General features: G+C 40.0%; 1 protein-coding gene across 3 annotated transcripts in view; it reads left to right on the top strand.

Moving 5' to 3' along the window:
* Window positions 1-19,750, top strand: part of FAM91A1 (family with sequence similarity 91 member A1) — a 45,486-nt gene that overhangs the window by 2,589 nt on the left and 23,147 nt on the right. For all 3 annotated transcript variants that reach the window (XM_029923397.1, XM_029923398.1, XM_029923399.1), the window contains exons 2-14: window positions 2,612-2,696; window positions 4,347-4,498; window positions 6,086-6,143; window positions 6,832-6,899; window positions 7,691-7,804; window positions 9,068-9,158; window positions 9,496-9,558; window positions 14,824-14,930; window positions 15,422-15,460; window positions 15,993-16,105; window positions 17,065-17,180; window positions 18,370-18,482; window positions 18,841-18,927. In XM_029923397.1, the coding sequence (XP_029779257.1) occupies window positions 2,612-2,696; window positions 4,347-4,498; window positions 6,086-6,143; window positions 6,832-6,899; window positions 7,691-7,804; window positions 9,068-9,158; window positions 9,496-9,558; window positions 14,824-14,930; window positions 15,422-15,460; window positions 15,993-16,105; window positions 17,065-17,180; window positions 18,370-18,482; window positions 18,841-18,927 (1,206 nt within the window). The remainder of the gene's footprint in view (window positions 1-2,611; window positions 2,697-4,346; window positions 4,499-6,085; window positions 6,144-6,831; window positions 6,900-7,690; window positions 7,805-9,067; window positions 9,159-9,495; window positions 9,559-14,823; window positions 14,931-15,421; window positions 15,461-15,992; window positions 16,106-17,064; window positions 17,181-18,369; window positions 18,483-18,840; window positions 18,928-19,750) is intronic.

Raw genomic sequence — 19,750 nt, forward strand, 5'->3', positions numbered from 1 at the left:
CCATTGTAATACTAAGTACTTTGATAGTGTTTCCAGTAAACTTTGATGAGTTTAATTTGTAAATGACTCATTTCCCACCTCTGAAAGCTGGGGGTAGGTGATTTCAGATTTTTTAAAAAAATGTATGTCAAGCCAGAAAGTGATTTCAGATTTTTAAGAAATGTGTGTAAAGCCAGTAGTTTTTATATGGATAGGATGAAATGTTTTTATGTGCTATGGCTAGGCACAGCTTTAAAAAGTACGTTAAAGAAACCAACTTGACAATAAACTATAAAGAAAAAAAATTAAAAGTACATTAAAAAGTTACAGATGAGGCCATTATTTCAGGATATTTCTGTGGTTCATCAGTATTTTGCATTCATGATTCAAAAACAATTTATAGTTGTTTTAAGGGAAGTCTTGTGATGAGGTTCTGTGTCATGTAAGAAAGGTCAGCTAACGATTTGGTATATTTTTGGGGCGTGGTGTGATTGGTGTGTATATCCGTAGAAAAACATTCTTTATGCTCTTAGCATAATCTGATGCACAGTGGGGATTTTATATCTGCACCTGTGTCACTCTTTCATCTGTTACAGTTCCTGTTGTATGCAGCTCAACTTCATTTGTCAGATCTGGTCATTATTTCTGCAGGGTCAGCGCGTCTCAGAGTAAAATGGTCTTTCTTTTTAAAAGTTCACCTCCTGTAGTGGTAACAGTGGTTTAGTAAGCCAACGGTGGGAAATGTGTGGTCCGAGTGGGAGAGAAGCCAAAGAATCTCTGTGAACAAAGCGATTATGTTTTATGTATATGGGTAGTGAAGAGTAAAATCAACTTCGTTTAGATATTTGTGGGTAGACATATGTATTGATTGATCAGGACCAGTCATTACTTTGAATGCCTGGCAGAGTCAGGTGTTAAAAGACCATATTCTCAACTAGCTTAGAAATAACAGACTCTTCCATGGTAAGTGGCGTGATTACATTTTCTGTTCTGGAGTTACCAGGAATGAAGTTAGAAAGGGAGAAAATGGTTGTAAGTCATGCTAAATTAAGACATTTATTTTAAAACACAAGAGCAAAACCTCACGTCAGAGTTGATGAAATTTTCGCAAAATTGTGTGCTGTGTGAGCGCTTTGTGTTCCCCGAGGAGACAGCGTGGCTGCGGGGCTGGAGGAGCCTCTACAGGTCTTACAGCAAGCCCAGTATTTCAACCCCCTCAACGTCTTCCCCACTGACCGTGGCTTCGGTGCTGCACGGTTATGTGGAGCGGTTTTTCTATAAGAAACTTTGTTTCTAACCACCTGCAACTTTAAAAAAGAATGAAAAAATTTAAGCACATATATTTAGGCAGTAATGAGTCACAGTTTAGTCTGTGATAAACTAACCAATTTAGATGGAGGAAGAAAGATTTTAGTGTTCTCACATCACTTTTTTCTTAAAATACATCCCACCACTGGGTCCATTTAGGTGCTGGTTTATTTAAATGTGAGCGTTACCTGTCTCATAAGAATGCCTTTAGTGAAAGACATGTATGGACATTTAGCTCAGCTTTCAGACCTGTGGGCAGGAAGTATAATAATTGAATCCTCTGATCTTTCTGTCATTAGTCTCCTGTGATGTCTAATTTTATTTCACAGCGTGTTGGGAAGATCATACCCAGTAATTAGAAGGGGGATAGCAGTCATATATTAAATTAAATTAAGTTTATGGTCACACACTGAATATAATGTTGACTATAATCAGACACACTTATTCTTTGCTTTCATGAGAACCCATCTTTGAACTTAAAACACTAAAGCACAGCGAGACAGTTTTTGCTCGTTAAAACAAAATGCATCAAAATTCTTACGTAGTCTGAATTTTCTTTTTATATTTATTTATTTTGAGAGAGACACCCATACAGGTGCATGCAGCTTGGGGTGGGGAGGGGCAGAGAGAGAGAATCGCAAGCAGGCTCCGCTCCATGCTTTCAGCACCGAGGCCAACACAGGGCCCAATCTCACAAACCCCAGGATCATGACCCGAGCCGAAGTCGAGTTGGTCACTCAGCTGACTGAGCCACCCAGGCGCCCCTAAATATTTTTTAATGAGGCCATAAGGAGATGATGTTTTTAAGAGGTTATCATTTCGAGGTACATTTGAAATGTACATTCTCCAGAAATGTTAATTTTTGATTATGATAGCCATCAGCTATAGACAATGAGCAGACAGGGTCTTTCATTGCCACTCTTACATTTTAAAAAATGTCGGTGCATGAAGCCATTCATCCATCTGTCCATCCAACACACAAATTAGGAACAGTCACCGAATGAAGGCTTTGTAAGTAGAACTTAGTTTTCTTTTAATGAGGTTGTGCTCTCAGACTGCTCTTTTATGTGATATTAGACACTTTAGGTAATTTCAGTAAGCCCTTTAGGAAGGCAAACTAAAACTAAACACAATGAATTTTTGCTCTACTATCATACATGAAAATTAGTAAAATAATGTTTAAGAAAATGTTTTGTATTCACTTCTGGAAATTAGAGGTATTAGGATAAAATTGGAGGGCTTGGTTTTGAAATTGTATGAGGAAAAAGTACTGCTGTTTAGTTTAGAAGCTATTTTTAAAACTATTTGGATTTTACTTTTTTAGAGTCTTGGAAATTCACAGAGAGAATATGAAAAGCAGGTTGTTCTGTACAGTATCCGCAACCAGTTACGATACAGAAATAACTTAGGTAAGTAGAGACGTTTTTACATTGAAGTGGAAACGACTATTGCTGACTTATCATTTCCATTAATCTGCGCTATCTTTTTAAAATAAAAAGTGAATGTTTACTTATTTCTGAAAGAGAGAGCACACACGAGTTGGGGAGGCACGAAGATGGGGGGACAGAGGATCCAAAGTGGGCTCTGCCCTGACAGAGAACCATGTGCGGAGCTGGGAGATCATGACCTGAGCCAAAGTTGGGCGCTCAACCAATGGAGCCACCCACGCGCCCCTATCCTATGTTTTCAGTACATATTTCGTAGTACTGAAGGTGTTCTATGTACAGACTTAAAGAAGCTCTGTACTGGGGCCCCTGGACAGCTCCTTTGGTTGAGTGTTCAACTTCGACTCAGGTCATGATCTTGCGGTTTGCAGGTTCGGGCCCCACATTGGACTCTGCTGACAACTCAGAGCCTGGAGCCTGCTTCACATTCTGTGTCTCCCCTCTCTCTGTTGCTCTCCCACTCACACACACTCTCTCTCTCTCTAAAAATAAACAAACATTAAAATCAATTAAGAAGGTCTGTATTGACCCATCCCACTTAACAACAATTTGTATTAGGAAGTAGATTTTTTTTCTAATTCTGATTAAAATTATTAAAAAAATTTTTTTTAATGTTTTGTTTTATTTTTGAGAGAGGGTCAGAGAGAGAGGGAGACACAGAATCTGAAGACAGGCTTCAGGCTCTGAGCTGATAGCACAGAGCCCCATGCAGGGCTCGAACCCACAAACCGTGAGATCATGACCTGAGCTGAAGTCGGACACTTAACTGACTGAGCCACCCAGGCGCCCCTAAAATTATTTTTTAGAGTATCTTTTATAGATTCATTTTACCTTTACAGCATTAATCTCAATTCAGATGTAGTTTTTTCCTTTTAGGTGAGAATATAGCTTGAAGAGAAACACATTCGTTCTTAATATATTTGGTTTTAGTTTTATGGATTTTTTTCCATAAATTTTCCAAATATAAGTTTAATGAAAACTCTTTCTATAATCGTTGAAACATTTTAAGCAGAACTGGTTCCACGTTTTTGTTTTTGTTTTGTTTAACTTTCTTTTTAACTGTTTGCTTTTTATTTGTCCGAGGACTTTGATTAGCCTGGTCTATTTCCCTGCCGGTCTTCCCTTCCATGTGTTACTCTCCTATTAAACACAGGATTTCAGAGAGGGTCTTTTTATTTAAATGCATTTCATGAAAACGGGAGGTGTTTTTTACATTTTAAAAACAAACTATCCAGTAACTTTCTGGAATAGACTTCATTGAAAATACCATTCAATTTGCTTCTCTTGTAAAGTCACAGAGTAAGGGATTTGATGAATTCTAAGGTTGCTTTTTGTATCTTTTGGAGGGGACACTACTTCGTGTGCTTTCTGCTTCGGTAAGAATCAGTCCTCTGCTCATCTGTGTTACAGATTTTGCTTGTGTCCTCTGACGCAGGCTTCTTGTGACCTCATTGTTTCTTTGTTCCAACTTAGAGTGTTTCATTTGCTCTCTTCCAACTACTGTGCTTTTATTTTTTATTAAGGTTGGTTTAGGAAGTAGTTCTTACTGCATCTGTAATCGTATGTAACTGTAAGTCACCTGAAAGAAACTGGACAATTTCTCTCTCCGCCCAGTTAAACATGTCAAGAAGGACGAGCGCAGATACTATGAGGAGCTCCTCAGGTACAGCCGCGAGCACCTCATGCTGTACCCATACCATCTGTCGGACATCATGGTAAAGGGCCTGCGGGTAACCCCCTTTTCATATTACACCGGCATCATGGAGGTGAGTTGACCGTGCGCATGGGCCGTTCCGGGCTGCCTGTCAGGCACTCTGCCAACACTGACCAGGCTCTGCAAATCTGAGCCCCGCTGGGCATCCTTCTTGAGTTTTCCAGCGGAGGGGAGAGCGTGGGGGGGGGGGGGTGTTGGCTGCAAGTGGACTGTTTCCACCACACTCCTCTGAGCAGCTGCCGCAAGTTCCAGGTGATCATGGTGGGAGAGTATCTGTTTTTCTTCTGTGCTCCTTACGGCATCGCTGACCCTTGGTGCTGTCGTAGCGTTAGTTTTTTATGGTAGCAGAGCTCTAGAAAACAGACTGCTTTTAACACGTGATGAAGGTTGAAAATGCGGGAAACGGAACTGACCACTGGGCTCAGAAAAAACAATGCAATTAACTCTCCACTGATTACAGAAAGAATTAATGATGCAATACGTGTGTCAGAAACAGAAATATATTTGTAGTCCCGGCCTCTAATTTCTTTCCATTATTATTAACTCTTAGGTGTTAGCCTTTTCCCAAAAGCAGTTTTTGGGCCTGTGTTGAGTAATTTTAAATACCAGTTACATACTGTTTTTATGTGAGCTGTGTTTATCTAGTATCCATTTGCTACTTAATTTCATTTGAGTGCTGCTGTTGTGGGCCCACTGGCCCCTTCCCCAGCAGAGAGAGGCCTAGAACCGAAGGAGCTGGGAACCTTCGAGTAGCCGTGAGGTTCCTTTCCAATGCGGCTTCCTTTGCAAGAGCTCCCTTTGCTTTTCTCCCTGAGCCCCTTCTTCACGGGCACTTGTGCGGTCCTGCGTCTCCCGCGTCCCTGTTTGGGAGGAAATAGAAGTAAAACTCAAGGCCTGGCAGCCCACGTTCTGTCAGTCCGTTGTCACTAGAGCCAAGGCAGTGAAGTTAAGGCGGCAGCTCATCATTGTGGCTGTGTCTGATTACTTGGCTGATATTGACCACAAGGTTTAGGAGAGATAACAGAGGGAGGTTTTTCCCCATTTACCAGCCTTCAGTTAGGTCCACATGCTCGCTGCTCTCTGGTTTCTGTTCTTCATCATTGGGTGAGGCTGCTGGATGGAAAATGAGCCTATCCCCGCAGTAAACAGTTGGTCTGTTGTTGGAGGAACACATGGGGGTTGAAAGAAGCTGGATACGGAGTTTAACTCTGCTGCCAGTTGGGTCTCGTAGGAGCAAAGATGACTAAGTGGATAAAACCTTCGTTGGTAGCACATGTCTCATGCATGTTGATGGAGCTGGGACCCGTCCAGGATCAGGTGTGAGGTGTGGAGAGGCTGGAACTCAGAGCCCTGCCAGCTATTCCTGGCACAGCCTCACAGGGCAGAGGTTACGGGGCGGATGTTTGGGATTCACAGAGAGTGCTGTGGGAAATCCAGACCTGCCCGTCCAGTCTGCAGTTTCTAGGTTGGGACCACGTGGTAAGTACCGCAATGTGGCGGGCGTGCTTTAGTTTGCAAACCTCATCTCAGCGCTTCGTGCAGGAATTAATTATTCTGTTTGGCTATAGTAATACGTAGACACAAATTTTATCTAAGGATATATTGCATTTAGAATTTTTAATTGTTTTCTTTTTGAAAGGACATTATGAACAGCGAGAAAAGTTATGATTCACTGCCCAATTTTACTGCTGCTGACTGTAAGTATTTAATTATGCTAAAGATAATGATTAGAGTCCATCTTTCTGCATGCATGCTCTAGTCCGCATCATCATATGTGTTTTTAATTAAAACGTGGAAACAGAAAACAACACTGTTGGTAAGGAGTTTTATCAGGTGCACCAAGTCAAGTGTAAGATGTGGTCTAAATGTCTGAGAGAGGAATATCTTGGAGTGGTAGAAGGAGAAAAATGAGAAGTCTGTATATTTCCAGAAAGTGACATTCTTTCTGATGTTTGGGCAGTGTTGTGAGCCAAATGAGGGAAGAAATTTGTGCACGATAGTTGTGTGGCATGGTACTTGGTCGTTATTAATATAATTTGCTTTATTGTGCTTATTTTGAGGAAGTGTGTGTCTGACATGTGACACAGTTCTATTGTGTAAGAAGAAACTTTTGCTGATAAGTGTGTTCTGACTTCCTGAAATTGGCAGGGCCTCTGCTCTGTAAAAATTGACCCATGTGACATGGTCAGAAGTATCCGCTGTGTCCATCTTTCCCAGTTTGGTTTTCTTTTATATTTCATTTGCGAATTCCTTTTAATTTGCTATTGATTGTCAGTCAGTAATCAAAAGGTGAACAAAAGCCAGGGTTTTTTTCCTAAAAGACATGAGTGTCCTGACATTTTAAGATGCGTTAAATGCTTTTAAAGGAAAGGCTCTTTCTTTCAGGTCTGAGGCTCCTTGGCATAGGAAGAAACCAGTACATTGATCTGATGAATCAGTGTCGGTCATCAAAAGTGAGTTCTCATTTCCCTTCCTTTCTCATTTCTTCCTCATCACCCAGTCTGATTGTTTTAGGTGGTACGGGGCACCTGGGTGGCTCAGTCAGTTTAGCGTCTGACTTCGGCTCAGGTCATGATCTCACAGTTCGTGGGTTCGAGCCCTGTGTCAGGCTCTCTGCTGACAGCTTAGAGCCTGGAACCTGTTTCGGATTCTGTGTCTCCCTCTCTCTCTGCCCCTCCCCCACTCGTGGTCTGTTTTTCTCTGTCTCAATAATAAATAAACATTAAAAAAAATTTTTAATGGTTTTAAGTGATAGAAATAATGAATTTAATTTCTTTGATCAAGTAAAGTATGTATAATACAGAAATAATACCAAAACAACTCCTCAGTGTTCTCTAGTTTATGCTTATGCGATTACTGAATTAAAATATTTAAGGAATAAAACATTCTTAAAAATTAATTTTGCTCTGCTGGCCTTTTTACTTGCTTATTCCACTCCCAGGGTTCACTTAATGGTTGAAATGAGTGCACATTTTCCAAATTTGCGTTCACTTCCTAGATTCCCTTTGAGTTTCTGGATTTAGATCTAGACTTAATGATTAGTGTTTTGAAGTAGTTTACTTTGAAATAATTTAAGGATGAATTTTTCTCTTCAGTATACCTAGAGTACTTCAGATTTTAAAACATGGGAATTTGAAAAGATACTTATTTAGCCTCTTAGAAGCCGGCTTATGCTGTGATCAATAAAAAAGAAAGTAGTGATTTCAGGCTGATTGCAAATTCTTAAACGTTTGTCCCGTTGCAGAAATTTTTCCGAAGGAAAACAGCTCGTGATCTTCTGCCAGTGAAGCCGGTGGAGATTGCCATCGAGGCGTGGTGGGTGGTGCAGGCTGGGTATATCACAGAAGATGACATAAAGGTAGGTCCCTTCGGAAATTAAACATGTGATTTTTAGGCTTTAAATTATAATTCTTCATTATAGTTCGGTAATTTTTCTAAAAAGTAACACTATTTGGTTTTCCTGAAGAAGATTAAACTTAAGTTCAAAAATTTTAAGTGATAATAGTAGGCTAGCACATCGGTGGGTTTCAGAGTTACTCTTGAATAACGAGGAAGCCTTGGTCCACGCGCAGTAATCTGGGGACTTTAATTAGATCTGAGGGGACGCGATGCTGCAGCCGTGACACCGGCCAGCACTTCTTGAGCGCTGGGTGTGCTGGACACGCCGGGCTCGCCTCCGCGCACTTGTGCACCGTCTCGTTTGGTTCCTGTAACAGCCCCAGAGCGGTGTGCTATTCACACTCCATCTCACGTCTGCGGAACGTGAGCGTGGAGAGAGAAGGTAACGGCCCACGTCACAGCGGTAGCGAAGGGCCAGGATTTTAACTCAGGCGGTTTGCTGTGCAAGTTGTGCTCTTAATCCCTGCTGACAGGCTGTGCCGAGAAGTGGGTGCTGTGGGCGGGGACGGCGTCAAGGTGGAGGGAAGCGATCCTCCCACCGGTCAGACCGCACTTGAGATAAGCCTTCCGCACCGTGGAAGAGATGCTCATCTAGAGGCAAAGGGGCAGGGCAGTGGGCCGGGGGCCTAGAGACTAGGTCATGTCTCCGTGTGGTTGAAGGAACGGAAGTCGTCATGGGACTTTCTTTCAGCTTATGTTGTATTTTACTTCAGAGAACAGATTAAATCCAGTGAGTGAAAGGCTTAGAAATTTTGCTTCAGTCACGCTGTGTCATACACTTCCTGTGCTGATAATATCCATGTGGAGTTTGAATAAACTTCTGATCGGAGCGATTCCGAATCAGCAAATGGATCTGATTCCTATTCAAAGATGATGATTAAATATTGGTATTTATTAGGTAACCCTGATTACTTAGCAAATATTGGTACTTACAATTTGTCCTCAATTCTGTTAGTAGCATATGTGGTACCTTACTTGACGGTTATGTGCATAGATTTTTCCTTTGAATTCCAGAGCGATAAAAGAAAAAGTATGTAGTACATTTAGCTAATGTAGCACATAATATTTGTAATCATATATAATAGATAACGTATAATATAATCATATATAATCGTATCTAATAGTCATAGTCATAATAATTATTGACTTCAACATGAAGAGATTTCAGGAGACATAAATTAATTTGGACACAACTTAATTGAAAATATTTTGTTTTTCTTAGATATGTACTTTGCCTGAGAAATGTGCTATTGATAAGATCATCGATGCAGGCCCTCAGCTGTCTGGATCACTAGATTACAATGTAGTACATAGTAAGTGGTTAGTAGGTCTTTTGTCAACATAAAAACTTATTTTGAACCATCAACAATTAAGAGCAACTTTTATCAATCTTTTATTCACATACTCTAGACATTTATACAGATGAATCATAAGTAAAAATTTTTTTTTTAATTTTATAGTTCTGAGCATATGAGGGAAACAGATTTGATACTTTAATTAATTCTTTTCCTCTTTGGTTTACTTTTTTTTCCTCCTTTACCTAGTATCCAGTTGTAAGAATCTTTATAGAAAATCAGGAATCAGTTTTGTTTTCTTTTTAAATTTACTGTTGATTAGTGTCCATTAAAACAGGTCCTTTTGCTTCTGTAGGCTTATACAACAAAGGATTTATTTATCTGGATGTACCAATATCTGATGACAGCTGTATAGCAGGTAAGTATGTGCTAACACTTTTCAGCGTTTTTTGAAATGGTTACTAGGTAGTAGGCATTGTAAACATAACCCTAATTAGACACATAGTCTAGGATCTATGATGTTAGAATTTTTCAAAGAAAGACATTTCTCTTTTGTTATGTTGTAATACATTGTGGTGGTTTAACTTAAATTCTTTATTTTTTCTTCATGTTATTTACACTATGTTAAAATAACAGAAGTCTGAAATAAATCTCTCATGTCCTAAATCAAATTAATGTTATAAATTTATGTCCTTTTAGTCTTTGTTCAGTGCATAACTGTTTTCACACTTGCTCAGTCCTATCATAGCTAATGTTTTCACTCCACATACCTGCTTATTTTTTCATGTTGAAGTCATCTTTCTTTGTCATCTACTCCTCCCTCTGTCTTTCACCCATTCCCTAACTTAAACCAATATTTAAGCCCTTGTGTGTTCCCTTATGGATGTATCAGTTTATTAGAACTTTCCCTATTGTTGGTTATTTAAATCGCTTATAGTTTTTCTTTTTTTCTTTTTCTTTTTTTTGCTGTAGTAGTAATGTGGTTAACATCCTTGAACACAGTGGGGCTTTTTTTCTGTAGGTGAGATTTCTTACCAAATTTAGGTTGTGTGTTACAGGTGTGTTTTTGTTTCCCAGTATATCTTTGAGGTATTGTTCTTTTTTTTTTTAAGTTTATTTATCTATTTTGAAAGAGAGAGAATGCAGGAGGGGCAGACAGAGGAAAGAGAGAATCCCAAGAAGGCTTCTCACTGTCAGCACAGAGCCTGATGTGGGGCTCAAACTCACAAACCCATGAGATCATGACCTGAGCCAAAATCCAGAGTCGGAGGCTTAACCAACTGAGCCACTCAAGCACCCCAGAGCTATTCTTTGTTCTTATTTGTTGGTACCTTTTACCATACTAAAGTATTTAATATTTGTGTAATCAAATTTGAAGTGTCAAAAGTTTCCATGGAATGACTTTGCTATTAACAGTTGAGCGATGGGAGGGGCTTCTTGGAGAAATCCTCCCTCATGTCAGTGTTGAATCTTGACAGGTTATCATGCTGTATTGTGTCCTGACCTTTATTTGTGTTCGCATGTGTTTGCAATTCTTTAATAATGGATTTTGAACTATGTACATAACATGAATCCTACTTTAAATTTGGAAAGAAAATCAAAAAGTAATGAGATACTAATTCCTGTTTATATAATTGATGCTATAATAAATGAAATACTAGTTTTACAATTTGAAAGGTTTTGACAAGGAAGAGATTTCTGGAGAACAGGGCTGGTAGAGGTTTCCTATCACTATGGGAAAATATGAATGCATCATTCTAATCTTTACTGTCATCGGTCAACTGATGTTGACTCATTTGAGAATCCCCTGAAAAGATAGGTTTTTGATTAGTTCATTTCAGTCTCTGTTGACTGATAGTTTGAACATCGACTTACATTAGCACTAAGTGCATTTGAAAGGTGTAGACCGAGAAGGGCCAAGGGCTGATCCATCACGGTGATGGGCTCTGCCCTGCTTTACTTCGTATCTAGCAAGTTTTGCTGGTACGGACAGACTCGGGGTTTTCACAACTGCTGAATTTACCTTCCTTATCACTGTGGAACGTGGGATGTTCACCAAATTGGAATAACCCATGACAAGCAGTTTGACAACATGGAAGCCATCAGATTCAGCACAGAAGGCACCTGAAGTTGATTTCAGAGAAAGCATTTCAGCTGTGTTTCAACAAAACAAGCGCTGTGGATGGATGGTGGAACAAATACATTGGGGAGAAATACTTTGAATAGTCACTAAAGGGTCTGTTGTTTTGTTTTGTTAATTTTTTTAATGTTTATTTGTTTTTGTAAAAGAGAGAGACAGCTGGGGGGGTTGTTGCAGGGCAGAAAGATAGGGGAGATACAGAATCCGAAGCAGGCTCTAGGCTCTAAGCTGTCAGCACAGAGCCTAACATGGGGCTTGAACTACTAACCATGAGATCATGACCTGCATGGAAGTTGGCTGCTTAACCAACTAAGCCACTCAGGTGCCTTAAAGGGTCTATTGTTAAAATACATTTAGGGGCGCCTGGGGGGCTCAGTTGGTTAAGCGTCTGCTTCTGGCTCAGGTCATGATCTCACAGTTCGTGGATTCGAGCTTCGTGTCAGGCTCTGTGCTGACAGCTAGCTCAGAGCCTGGAGCCTGCTTCGGATTCTGTGTCTCCCTCTCTCTCTGACCCTCCTCTGCTTGTGCTGTCTTTCTCTGTGTCTCAAAAATAAAAACATAGAAAAAAATTAAAAAAAATACATTTAGTCCATCATTCATCAAATTGTATACTTGATCAATTTATGTCTCTCCTTTTGTTTATAGCTTCTAGATTTCTGTTTTGCTTGAATAGAGTACTTTTAGGATATATATATATATATAGATAGATAGATAGATAGATAGATAGATAGTCTAAAAATTCTTAAAAACTTTTGTCATAAAATTGAAACCTGTACCTGGAACTTATTTTTGTGTTGGATAAAGTAAGGGTCCAACTTGGTTTTTTTCTATTTGGAAAACCAGTAGCATTTGGGTCAATGCTAGGACTGCTTTTTCAGTAACCCATTACCACTGAGTGGGAATGTAACTTTGTCGTACATTGAATTCCCCTCTCCACTGGAGCTGGTTCTGATAGCCTTTTTTCTTCATGGATTTATTTTTATTTTTATACAATATTGTTTTGATTATAGACTCAAAATCTTTAATGTTAGCAATGGCCAGGGGCACTGAGTGGCTCAGTTGGTTAAGCATCCGACTCTTGGTTTCAGCTTAGGTCATGATCTTATGGTTTGTGAGTTCAAGCCCCGTGTCAGACTCTGTGCTGACAATGTGGAGCCTGCTTGGAATTCTCTCTCTCTCTCTCTCTCTCTCTCTCTCTCTCTCTCTTTCTGTGCCCCTCCCCTACTTGCACTGTTTCTCTCTCAAAAATAATAAACTTAAAAAAATTTTTAAAAATATATTAGTTATGTCCAGGCCTTCCTTGTGAGTTTTTTTTTTTTAATAACTTTCTAGGCTATTCCCAGGTATTTATTCTTTATATTTAATAATTTTTATTAACATGTTTAAAATTTTTATTTTGTTATTGAGCTATAATTGACATACAAACTGTGTTAGTTTCAGACATAATTATAAATTATAGTTTCAGCCGCCTAGGTGGCTCAGTTGGTTAAACATTGACTTTGGTTCAAATCATGATCGCACAGTTCATGGGTTCGAGCCCTGTGTTGGGCTCTGTGCTGACAGCTCAGAGCCTGGACCCTGCTTCAGATCCTGTGTCTCCCTCTCTCTGCCCCTCCCTGCTCACTCGCTTGCTCTCTCTCTCTCTCAAAAATAAACATTAAAAAAATAAAAAGAAAGAAATTTGTAATAAAAAAGATATAAATTATAACGTTGATAGTTATATATATTGTGAATTGATCATCACGAATCTAGTTAACATCCGTCACCACACGTAAAAGTTAGTAGAAATTTTTTTCGTGTGATGAGAACTTTTAAGAGCTATGCTTTCAGCAGCTGTGAGATGTGCAGTGTGGCATCATTAACTCTTGTTGCTGCACAGTCCGTCTCCCTGACGTATTTATTTCACAATTGGAAGTTTGAACCCTCTTCCTTTTTTACCCCCGTTTGCCCATCCCCCATTTCCCATTTCTGGCAACCACCAGTTTGTTCCCTGTATATGTGAGCTTGATTTTTTTTCCAGTATATTTTGGAATAGGCAATATTACGGTATAAACTCTAAATTTACAAAAGATTATAAGAACATCTTCCTCTGACCCCTGTGTCGGCAGCCCAGGGTCTCTCTCGGTGGCCACTCTCTTGGTAGCTCTCTTAAGTTTCTCACTTATCCTTCCTGAAGTATGCTGAGCAGAGAGGCATGTGTGAATGTATTCTTTGTTGTGTGGTGTTAGTTTTATGCTGATGGTGTGTTGTAATTCACACTTTGCTTTTTTAACTTAGTATGTATTCAGTGTCTCTTCGCATAGATGTAAATTGTGTATTTGTAACCTCCTAAGTGTCTTGGTTTATTTATCTCTAAAATATAGGGGTATAGTGTTGAACAACTCATGAGGTTAAGAGGATTAGATGAAATTGTGTATGTCAAGTACCCAGAAGTCGTCTGGCACTTAGTATGTGCTCAGTGAATGTTTGCTGTTATCCACACAGCTGATAGGGTAGGAGATCAAATATGGGGTTTCTAAAATATTTCAAAAGAGAAACCTATGATTCTTAAAAGTTCTTGGATGACTGGAGCCATAGGCAATATTAAATTTAGAAAGTGACATGAGCCAGATCTAGAAAGTGAATAATCCATCTTGAAATGTACATTGTGATTTTTCACAATGTCTTCATTTTGACCACTTAAGTTTTGTCTTCTCTTTGTTAAGAATAATTTAGACTTTGGGTGCAATTAGATGGCATTAGGTCCAGGAGACACAGGACACCCAAATCCTTTGATGGCCTAAATACTCTTCCTTCCCAGGGTATTTTCAAGGGACACATGCACAGTAGAGAACAGTAAAGGGAAGCATAGTGCCTCTTTATTATCTGCTGGCCAGAACACGCTAGTAAATTAAATTAGAGTTTCTGGACAAAAGGGATGGAGAGAAATGAGTATGAATCCACTTTTAGGTGGGCAGCTCCTGCCGGGCGGCCTCCCGTGCTGAAGATCTTGCCCTTCTTCGCACTGAGGAGGGCATAGAATAGGAAGCCTTGGAGAGCCCATCAGTGACTGCTGGTTAAAGTGGCCGTCGTGCGAGGGGATTTCTTCTCTTCTCAGCACGGAGCGAGATGGCGGGAGAAGGCAGCCCGTCTCTGGATCGTCTCAGTCCTGAGCTTTTCTGTCTCAGCCTCCTCACCCCTGCCATCTCTCAGGCAGTAAAACACACCCATCGCAGCCTTCCCCTTCCGGAGGCAACCCAGTGCCCCTGCCTTTCTACCGAGTTCATGTCCTCCAGTACTTCCTCTGCCTCAGCAATCTGAGAGTTCCATGGGATTAAATTAACTCTGTAGGATTTGGGCTCTACTATCAGAGTCCTCAGTATAGACCGGGGATGTAAATGTTCTTAACTTTGGGGGTTTTAGAAAAAGCTTGCTGTGAAGTGGATAAAATCGAAAGCTGAGTTCAGTCCGTAAGGTAGAGATTTTTCGTTCTGAATAGGTATTTGAATTATGCTTTCTTATTTTATAAAATTGTATCACTAACCTAAGTCTATTTTGTTTTAGTTCCTCCTCTTGAAGGTTTTGTAATGAATCGAGTGCAAGGTGATTATTTTGAAACTCTACTTTATAAGATATTCGTTTCAATAGATGAGCATACCAATGTTGCGGAGGTAAGTATGAATAGTGTCTTATGAAAGGCTTAGCTTCAAGATTATAAACTAATCTTTGTGTGAAGTAAAGTTATTTAATGATATGTTTAAAATGTTTTCAGAATCTGTACATGGTAGATCATTGACCATTAATGTACTTAAGTCACTTCTTAAGTTACTTTTTTATATACATACTGAATTTTTTTAGTGAATAACATAATTTGGTAAATAGCTTTTTATATGACTTATTGATAAAAGGATTGTAGGCTATTGATTGATGTAGGCATGTTCTTATTTTAAATGAGACTAAATTGAAAAGAATCTTCCATTGTTTTGGTCACTGTCTGGATTCATACTACTCTAAGCATCCTAGACAGAAGGAAAGAAGAAAGTTCTGATTTATTCAGTGTTTCAGTTATTCATAGTTTAAAATTTTGCTCTTTATGGTTCAGTTATTACAGCTGTGTAATATTGAAAATTCTAGGAATGTAAATAATTTTTTTATCTTCCAGCTTGCAAATGTCCTTGAAATAGACTTGTCTTTGGTTAAGGTATGTAATTTTTATACTCTTTATAATGTAAGTACTGAATGGCTTTTATTATAAGCCACTGATAAGCTACCCAGAAATAGAGACGGTGAGATTCTTATTGGCTCTCCAAGGGAGTGAGGACAGTAAAGAGGTCCTTGCAAAGACAGAAAGGGACAAGGTGAGGGCCCTGAATCAGTGTGTCACCCCATGGCGTGAAAGCCGATAACTCACATTCCTGTGCTCACAGGAGGCAGACTGATCAGTGCCTTGTAAGGAGTAAGGAGGTCAGTGAAAGCACCAGCGTCTGTTTCACTGCGCCACTTCGGCCTCTGCTTCCTAGAGAGCGACGGGCCCGAGAGTTGGAAGCATTCTCTCTTCTACACATGTGAAGACTTTAGCGGAAGAGCAGGCCTAGAAAAATGGTTTTTTTCTAGTTATGGGATGAAAATGCCTGAGGACCACTGTAAGCGTAGTCTGTGACGATATTTTATCTCCACAAACACTCTGATGTCCGGTTCATTGCAAATGCTACTTTCCTTTCCTTTTCTTTCAGAATGCTGTTTCAATGTATTGCCGATTGGGCTTTGCCCATAAGAAGGGACAAGTTATAAATTTGGACCAGCTTCATTCATCGTGGAGGAATGTTCCATCTGTAAACAGATTAAAGTAAGTCATTTATTCAGTATGAGATACTAGAGTTTACTTTTGGAAAAAAATAATTGTTTTATGTACAGAAATTTTACTTATCAACCTCTCAGTTGAGGTGAACCCAGTATTAGTGGTTTTTAATCTTTTTTGTGTGATGAATCTTTTTTTAGGATGATGAGAACAAGAACCTTTTCCCCCAGAGAAAAGTAAATACAGTATTTTACATATAGTTGTTTTTAGTTTTGTTTTTGTTTTTAGTATTTTACATACAGTTTTAAAGAGTTCTCAAATTCCCTGAAGCCTGTCTGTGGGTCTTAGTTAAGAACCATTGCTGGTGTCAACAATAGCCAAAACATGGAAAGAGCCTAAATGTCCATCACCTGATGAGTGGATCAAGAAGATGTGGTATATATACACAATGGAGTACTACATGGCAATGAGGAAGAATGACATATGGCCATTTGTAGGAAAGTGGATGGACCTTGAGGGTGTCCTGCTAAGCGAAATAAGTCAGGCGGAGAAGGACAGATACCATATATTTGCACTCATAGGTCTAACAGGAAAACAGGAGAAACCTCATGGAGGACCAGGGAGAGGGGAGAGTTGGGGAGAGAGAGGGACGCAAAACTCGAGACTGTTGAATACTGAAAATGAATTGAGGGTGGAAGGGGAAGGGGGAGGGGAGAAAAGAGGTGGTGGTGATGGAGGAGGGCCCTTGTGGGGAAGAGCACTGGGTGTTGTATGGAAACCAATTTGACAATAAACTATTTAAAAATAAAATAAAATGGGAAAAAGGAAAAAAAAAGAACCATTGCTGGATGTGGGCAGAGCATTTTGGGGCTATGTCTCAATGTTCTAGGCTTGAACATAAGACTGGATTTAGGTGGATATTCATAATTTGAGTACTGACTTTAGTAGCTATTTTTATATAAGGCGATTTATATGACTTAAAATGTGGATGTATTCTTCGTCAATAGGAGTACTTTAGATCCACAGAAGATGCTGCTCTCATGGGACGGTGGGGAAAGTAGGAGTCCTGTCCAGGAAGCTTCATCGGCTACTGACACGGACACTAACAGTCAGGAAGATCCAGGTTAGCACTCGCTCAGTTTAATTTAGGGCGCGTTTGTAGATACGGCACGTGTCTGTACCGGCACTCACAGAGTGGACCCTTCCGGCTTTGTTCTCTGTATTATTCCTTTGATACGCAGTTACTGAGTATTACCCATATGCTGGGCACTGTGCTAGGGCTTAAGGGTATAAAGCTGACAAGAATATGGCACCTTCTGAAAATTAAGTCTAGGGAGAGAGAAGGCAGGAACCCAGAGAACCCACAGCAGTGTGAGAAGTGCTTTGTGCTTCTGGAGAGCACAGGGCAGGAGCTCCCTTGTTGCCTGGAGAGCTGCGGGCAGCTGTCACGGAGGAGAGGACACTTGGGCTACAGATGAGTTTCGGCTCGCCAGCTGGTGCGTGCGGGGGAGGCACAGCTGCGTGTGGCTCGTGTTGGGGCGTGGGGCGGGGAGCACAGCGTAGCTCTCATTCTTTCCCCGGCCTCTTGCCTGAGCCAGGTGACTTGTCTGAAGAGGGCAGGCTCGCTAGTCTTAATGTTCTGACAGTCATCAAGCCTTGGTTTATTTCTGGGTTTTAAGAAATTTATTATAGAGGCCCCTGGATGGCTTTAGTTGATTAAACGTCCGACTTTGGATTTCGGCTTAGGTTGTGATCTTGCAGTTTTGTGAGTTCTGGCCCCACATCGGGCTCTGCACTGGCAGCACAGAGCCTGCTTGGGATTCTCTCTCCCTCCCTCTGTCCCTCCCCTGCTCACTCTCTCTCTCAAAATAAATAAACTTAAAAAAACCAAGAAGTTTATTATAGATGTGCCTACGTGGTTCAGTTGGTCAAGTGCCCCGACTCCTGATTTTGGCTCAAGTAATGATCTCACAATTTGAGATTGAATTCTGCTTTGGGCTCTGCACTGAGTGTGAGGCCTGCTTGGGATTCCCTCTCCCTCTGCCCCTTCCCTGCTCACACATGTGCTTGCTTTCTAACAAACAACAACAACAACAATAGAAATTTACTACAAAAGTACCTTATAAATTATTTTTTGGAATTTTCTCTAGTTTGAGAGAAGTAGGACAGGGGCCCCTCGGGACTACTGTCTTGCTCACATTTAGGGATGTGCTTTTCAGTTTTTAAATTAAAATGAAATACTTTCTCATTCTAAATGATAAGCCAAGAATAATTTTCACTTACTTGACTTTAAATTATGATTCTTTTCCTAGCTGACACAGCCAGCGTAAGCAGTTTGAGTTTGTCCACAGGATATACAAAGCGTATTGCTTTTCTCTTTGACTCAACTCTCACTGCCTTTTTAATGATGGGAAATCTTTCACCAGTAAGTCAAATTCTTGTTTAAATATGACAGCATTTAAAAATTAGAATTAAAATAGTTCATGCTTTTAGATCCTTTTTTAAGTACTAGATTTATTTCTGAAAATGCAAAATGCCACCTTCTTTGTTTTATAATCCTTACAGGAGCGTAGTAACTTTTTAGGGAGGGTTACTTTTGTAATCAGAAGACTCAGCTTCACACCTCACGCACTTTTAAGTTTAATTATATTGGAAAGCATTATATAAATATGAGATGTTATGGTTCGTATAAAAAGAGAAAACTAAGACTTATGAATAAGAGACTTATGTAAGGTTTTTAAGATCCATTTTAAGTTTTTTTTGTTTTTGTTTCTTTCTTGCAGAACTTGAAAAGCCATGCTGTCACAATGTTCGAAGTTGGCAAACTGTCCGATGAGTCCCTGGACAGCTTTCTTACAGAACTAGAGAAGGTAGATCTGCACGGCTCAGTACGGGACGTCCGGGCTTTTGGAGCCGTCTCTGGACACGGCGTCAGCTGTTGATCGTGTCGGGTTTTCATATACTCTTGCTCATTCCTGCCTCCCTCCTCACCTTACTTCTGCAACAGTCACTTAGACTTAAGAATACTGAATGGATGCACAGATTTTTGTGATTTAAAAAGTGGTTTGTGGACCTTACCTACCACTTAGCATGATTTGGTGTAATGAACTGGGGTATAGAAATAATTAGTCTATGTAACTTTTTAAATTGCATTTTTCTGGAACAGCTTTTAATTTTTTTAGTATGATTCTCTAAGATCTCCTTTCAACCATTTTATGTGAAGTGTTTGTTTCCTTTATCTTGAATCTGGAACAGTGTCCTCAGGTGTCCTCTTTATGGCCAGTCTCACGGTCCTCTTCAGCGTCTAGAAGATTTCAGCCAGTGCTCTTGGCCACCTTTCCCCCTATGAGGACAGCCCTGCTTGTCCTTTGCTCGAAATGTGGATCGCCCTTTTGGGGTTTTCCATTTCCTGGGCTTTTCCATTTCTTAGATTTTTTGGGGTTTTGGTGGTGGTGGTGGTGGTGGTGGTGGTGGTGTGGTATGGGGGTGTTTGTGTGTGTGTGTGTGTGTGTGTGTGTGTGTGCGCGTGTTCAGTTTTGTCCTCTGTTCTCTGTGCAGATAGTTTGTATGCTGAATCTGTTACCTGAGTAATAATGTTGGTACCTTTTGTGTTTTAGTGGTGAACTCTGTGTATTAAATGTGCTACTTACAGGATTTTTGATGATTCCATTCATTCCTTTATATCTTAAGAAA

Source organism: Suricata suricatta, chromosome 15 (assembly GCF_006229205.1).
Source record: "Suricata suricatta isolate VVHF042 chromosome 15, meerkat_22Aug2017_6uvM2_HiC, whole genome shotgun sequence".
Taxonomy (NCBI): Eukaryota; Metazoa; Chordata; class Mammalia; order Carnivora; family Herpestidae; genus Suricata; species Suricata suricatta.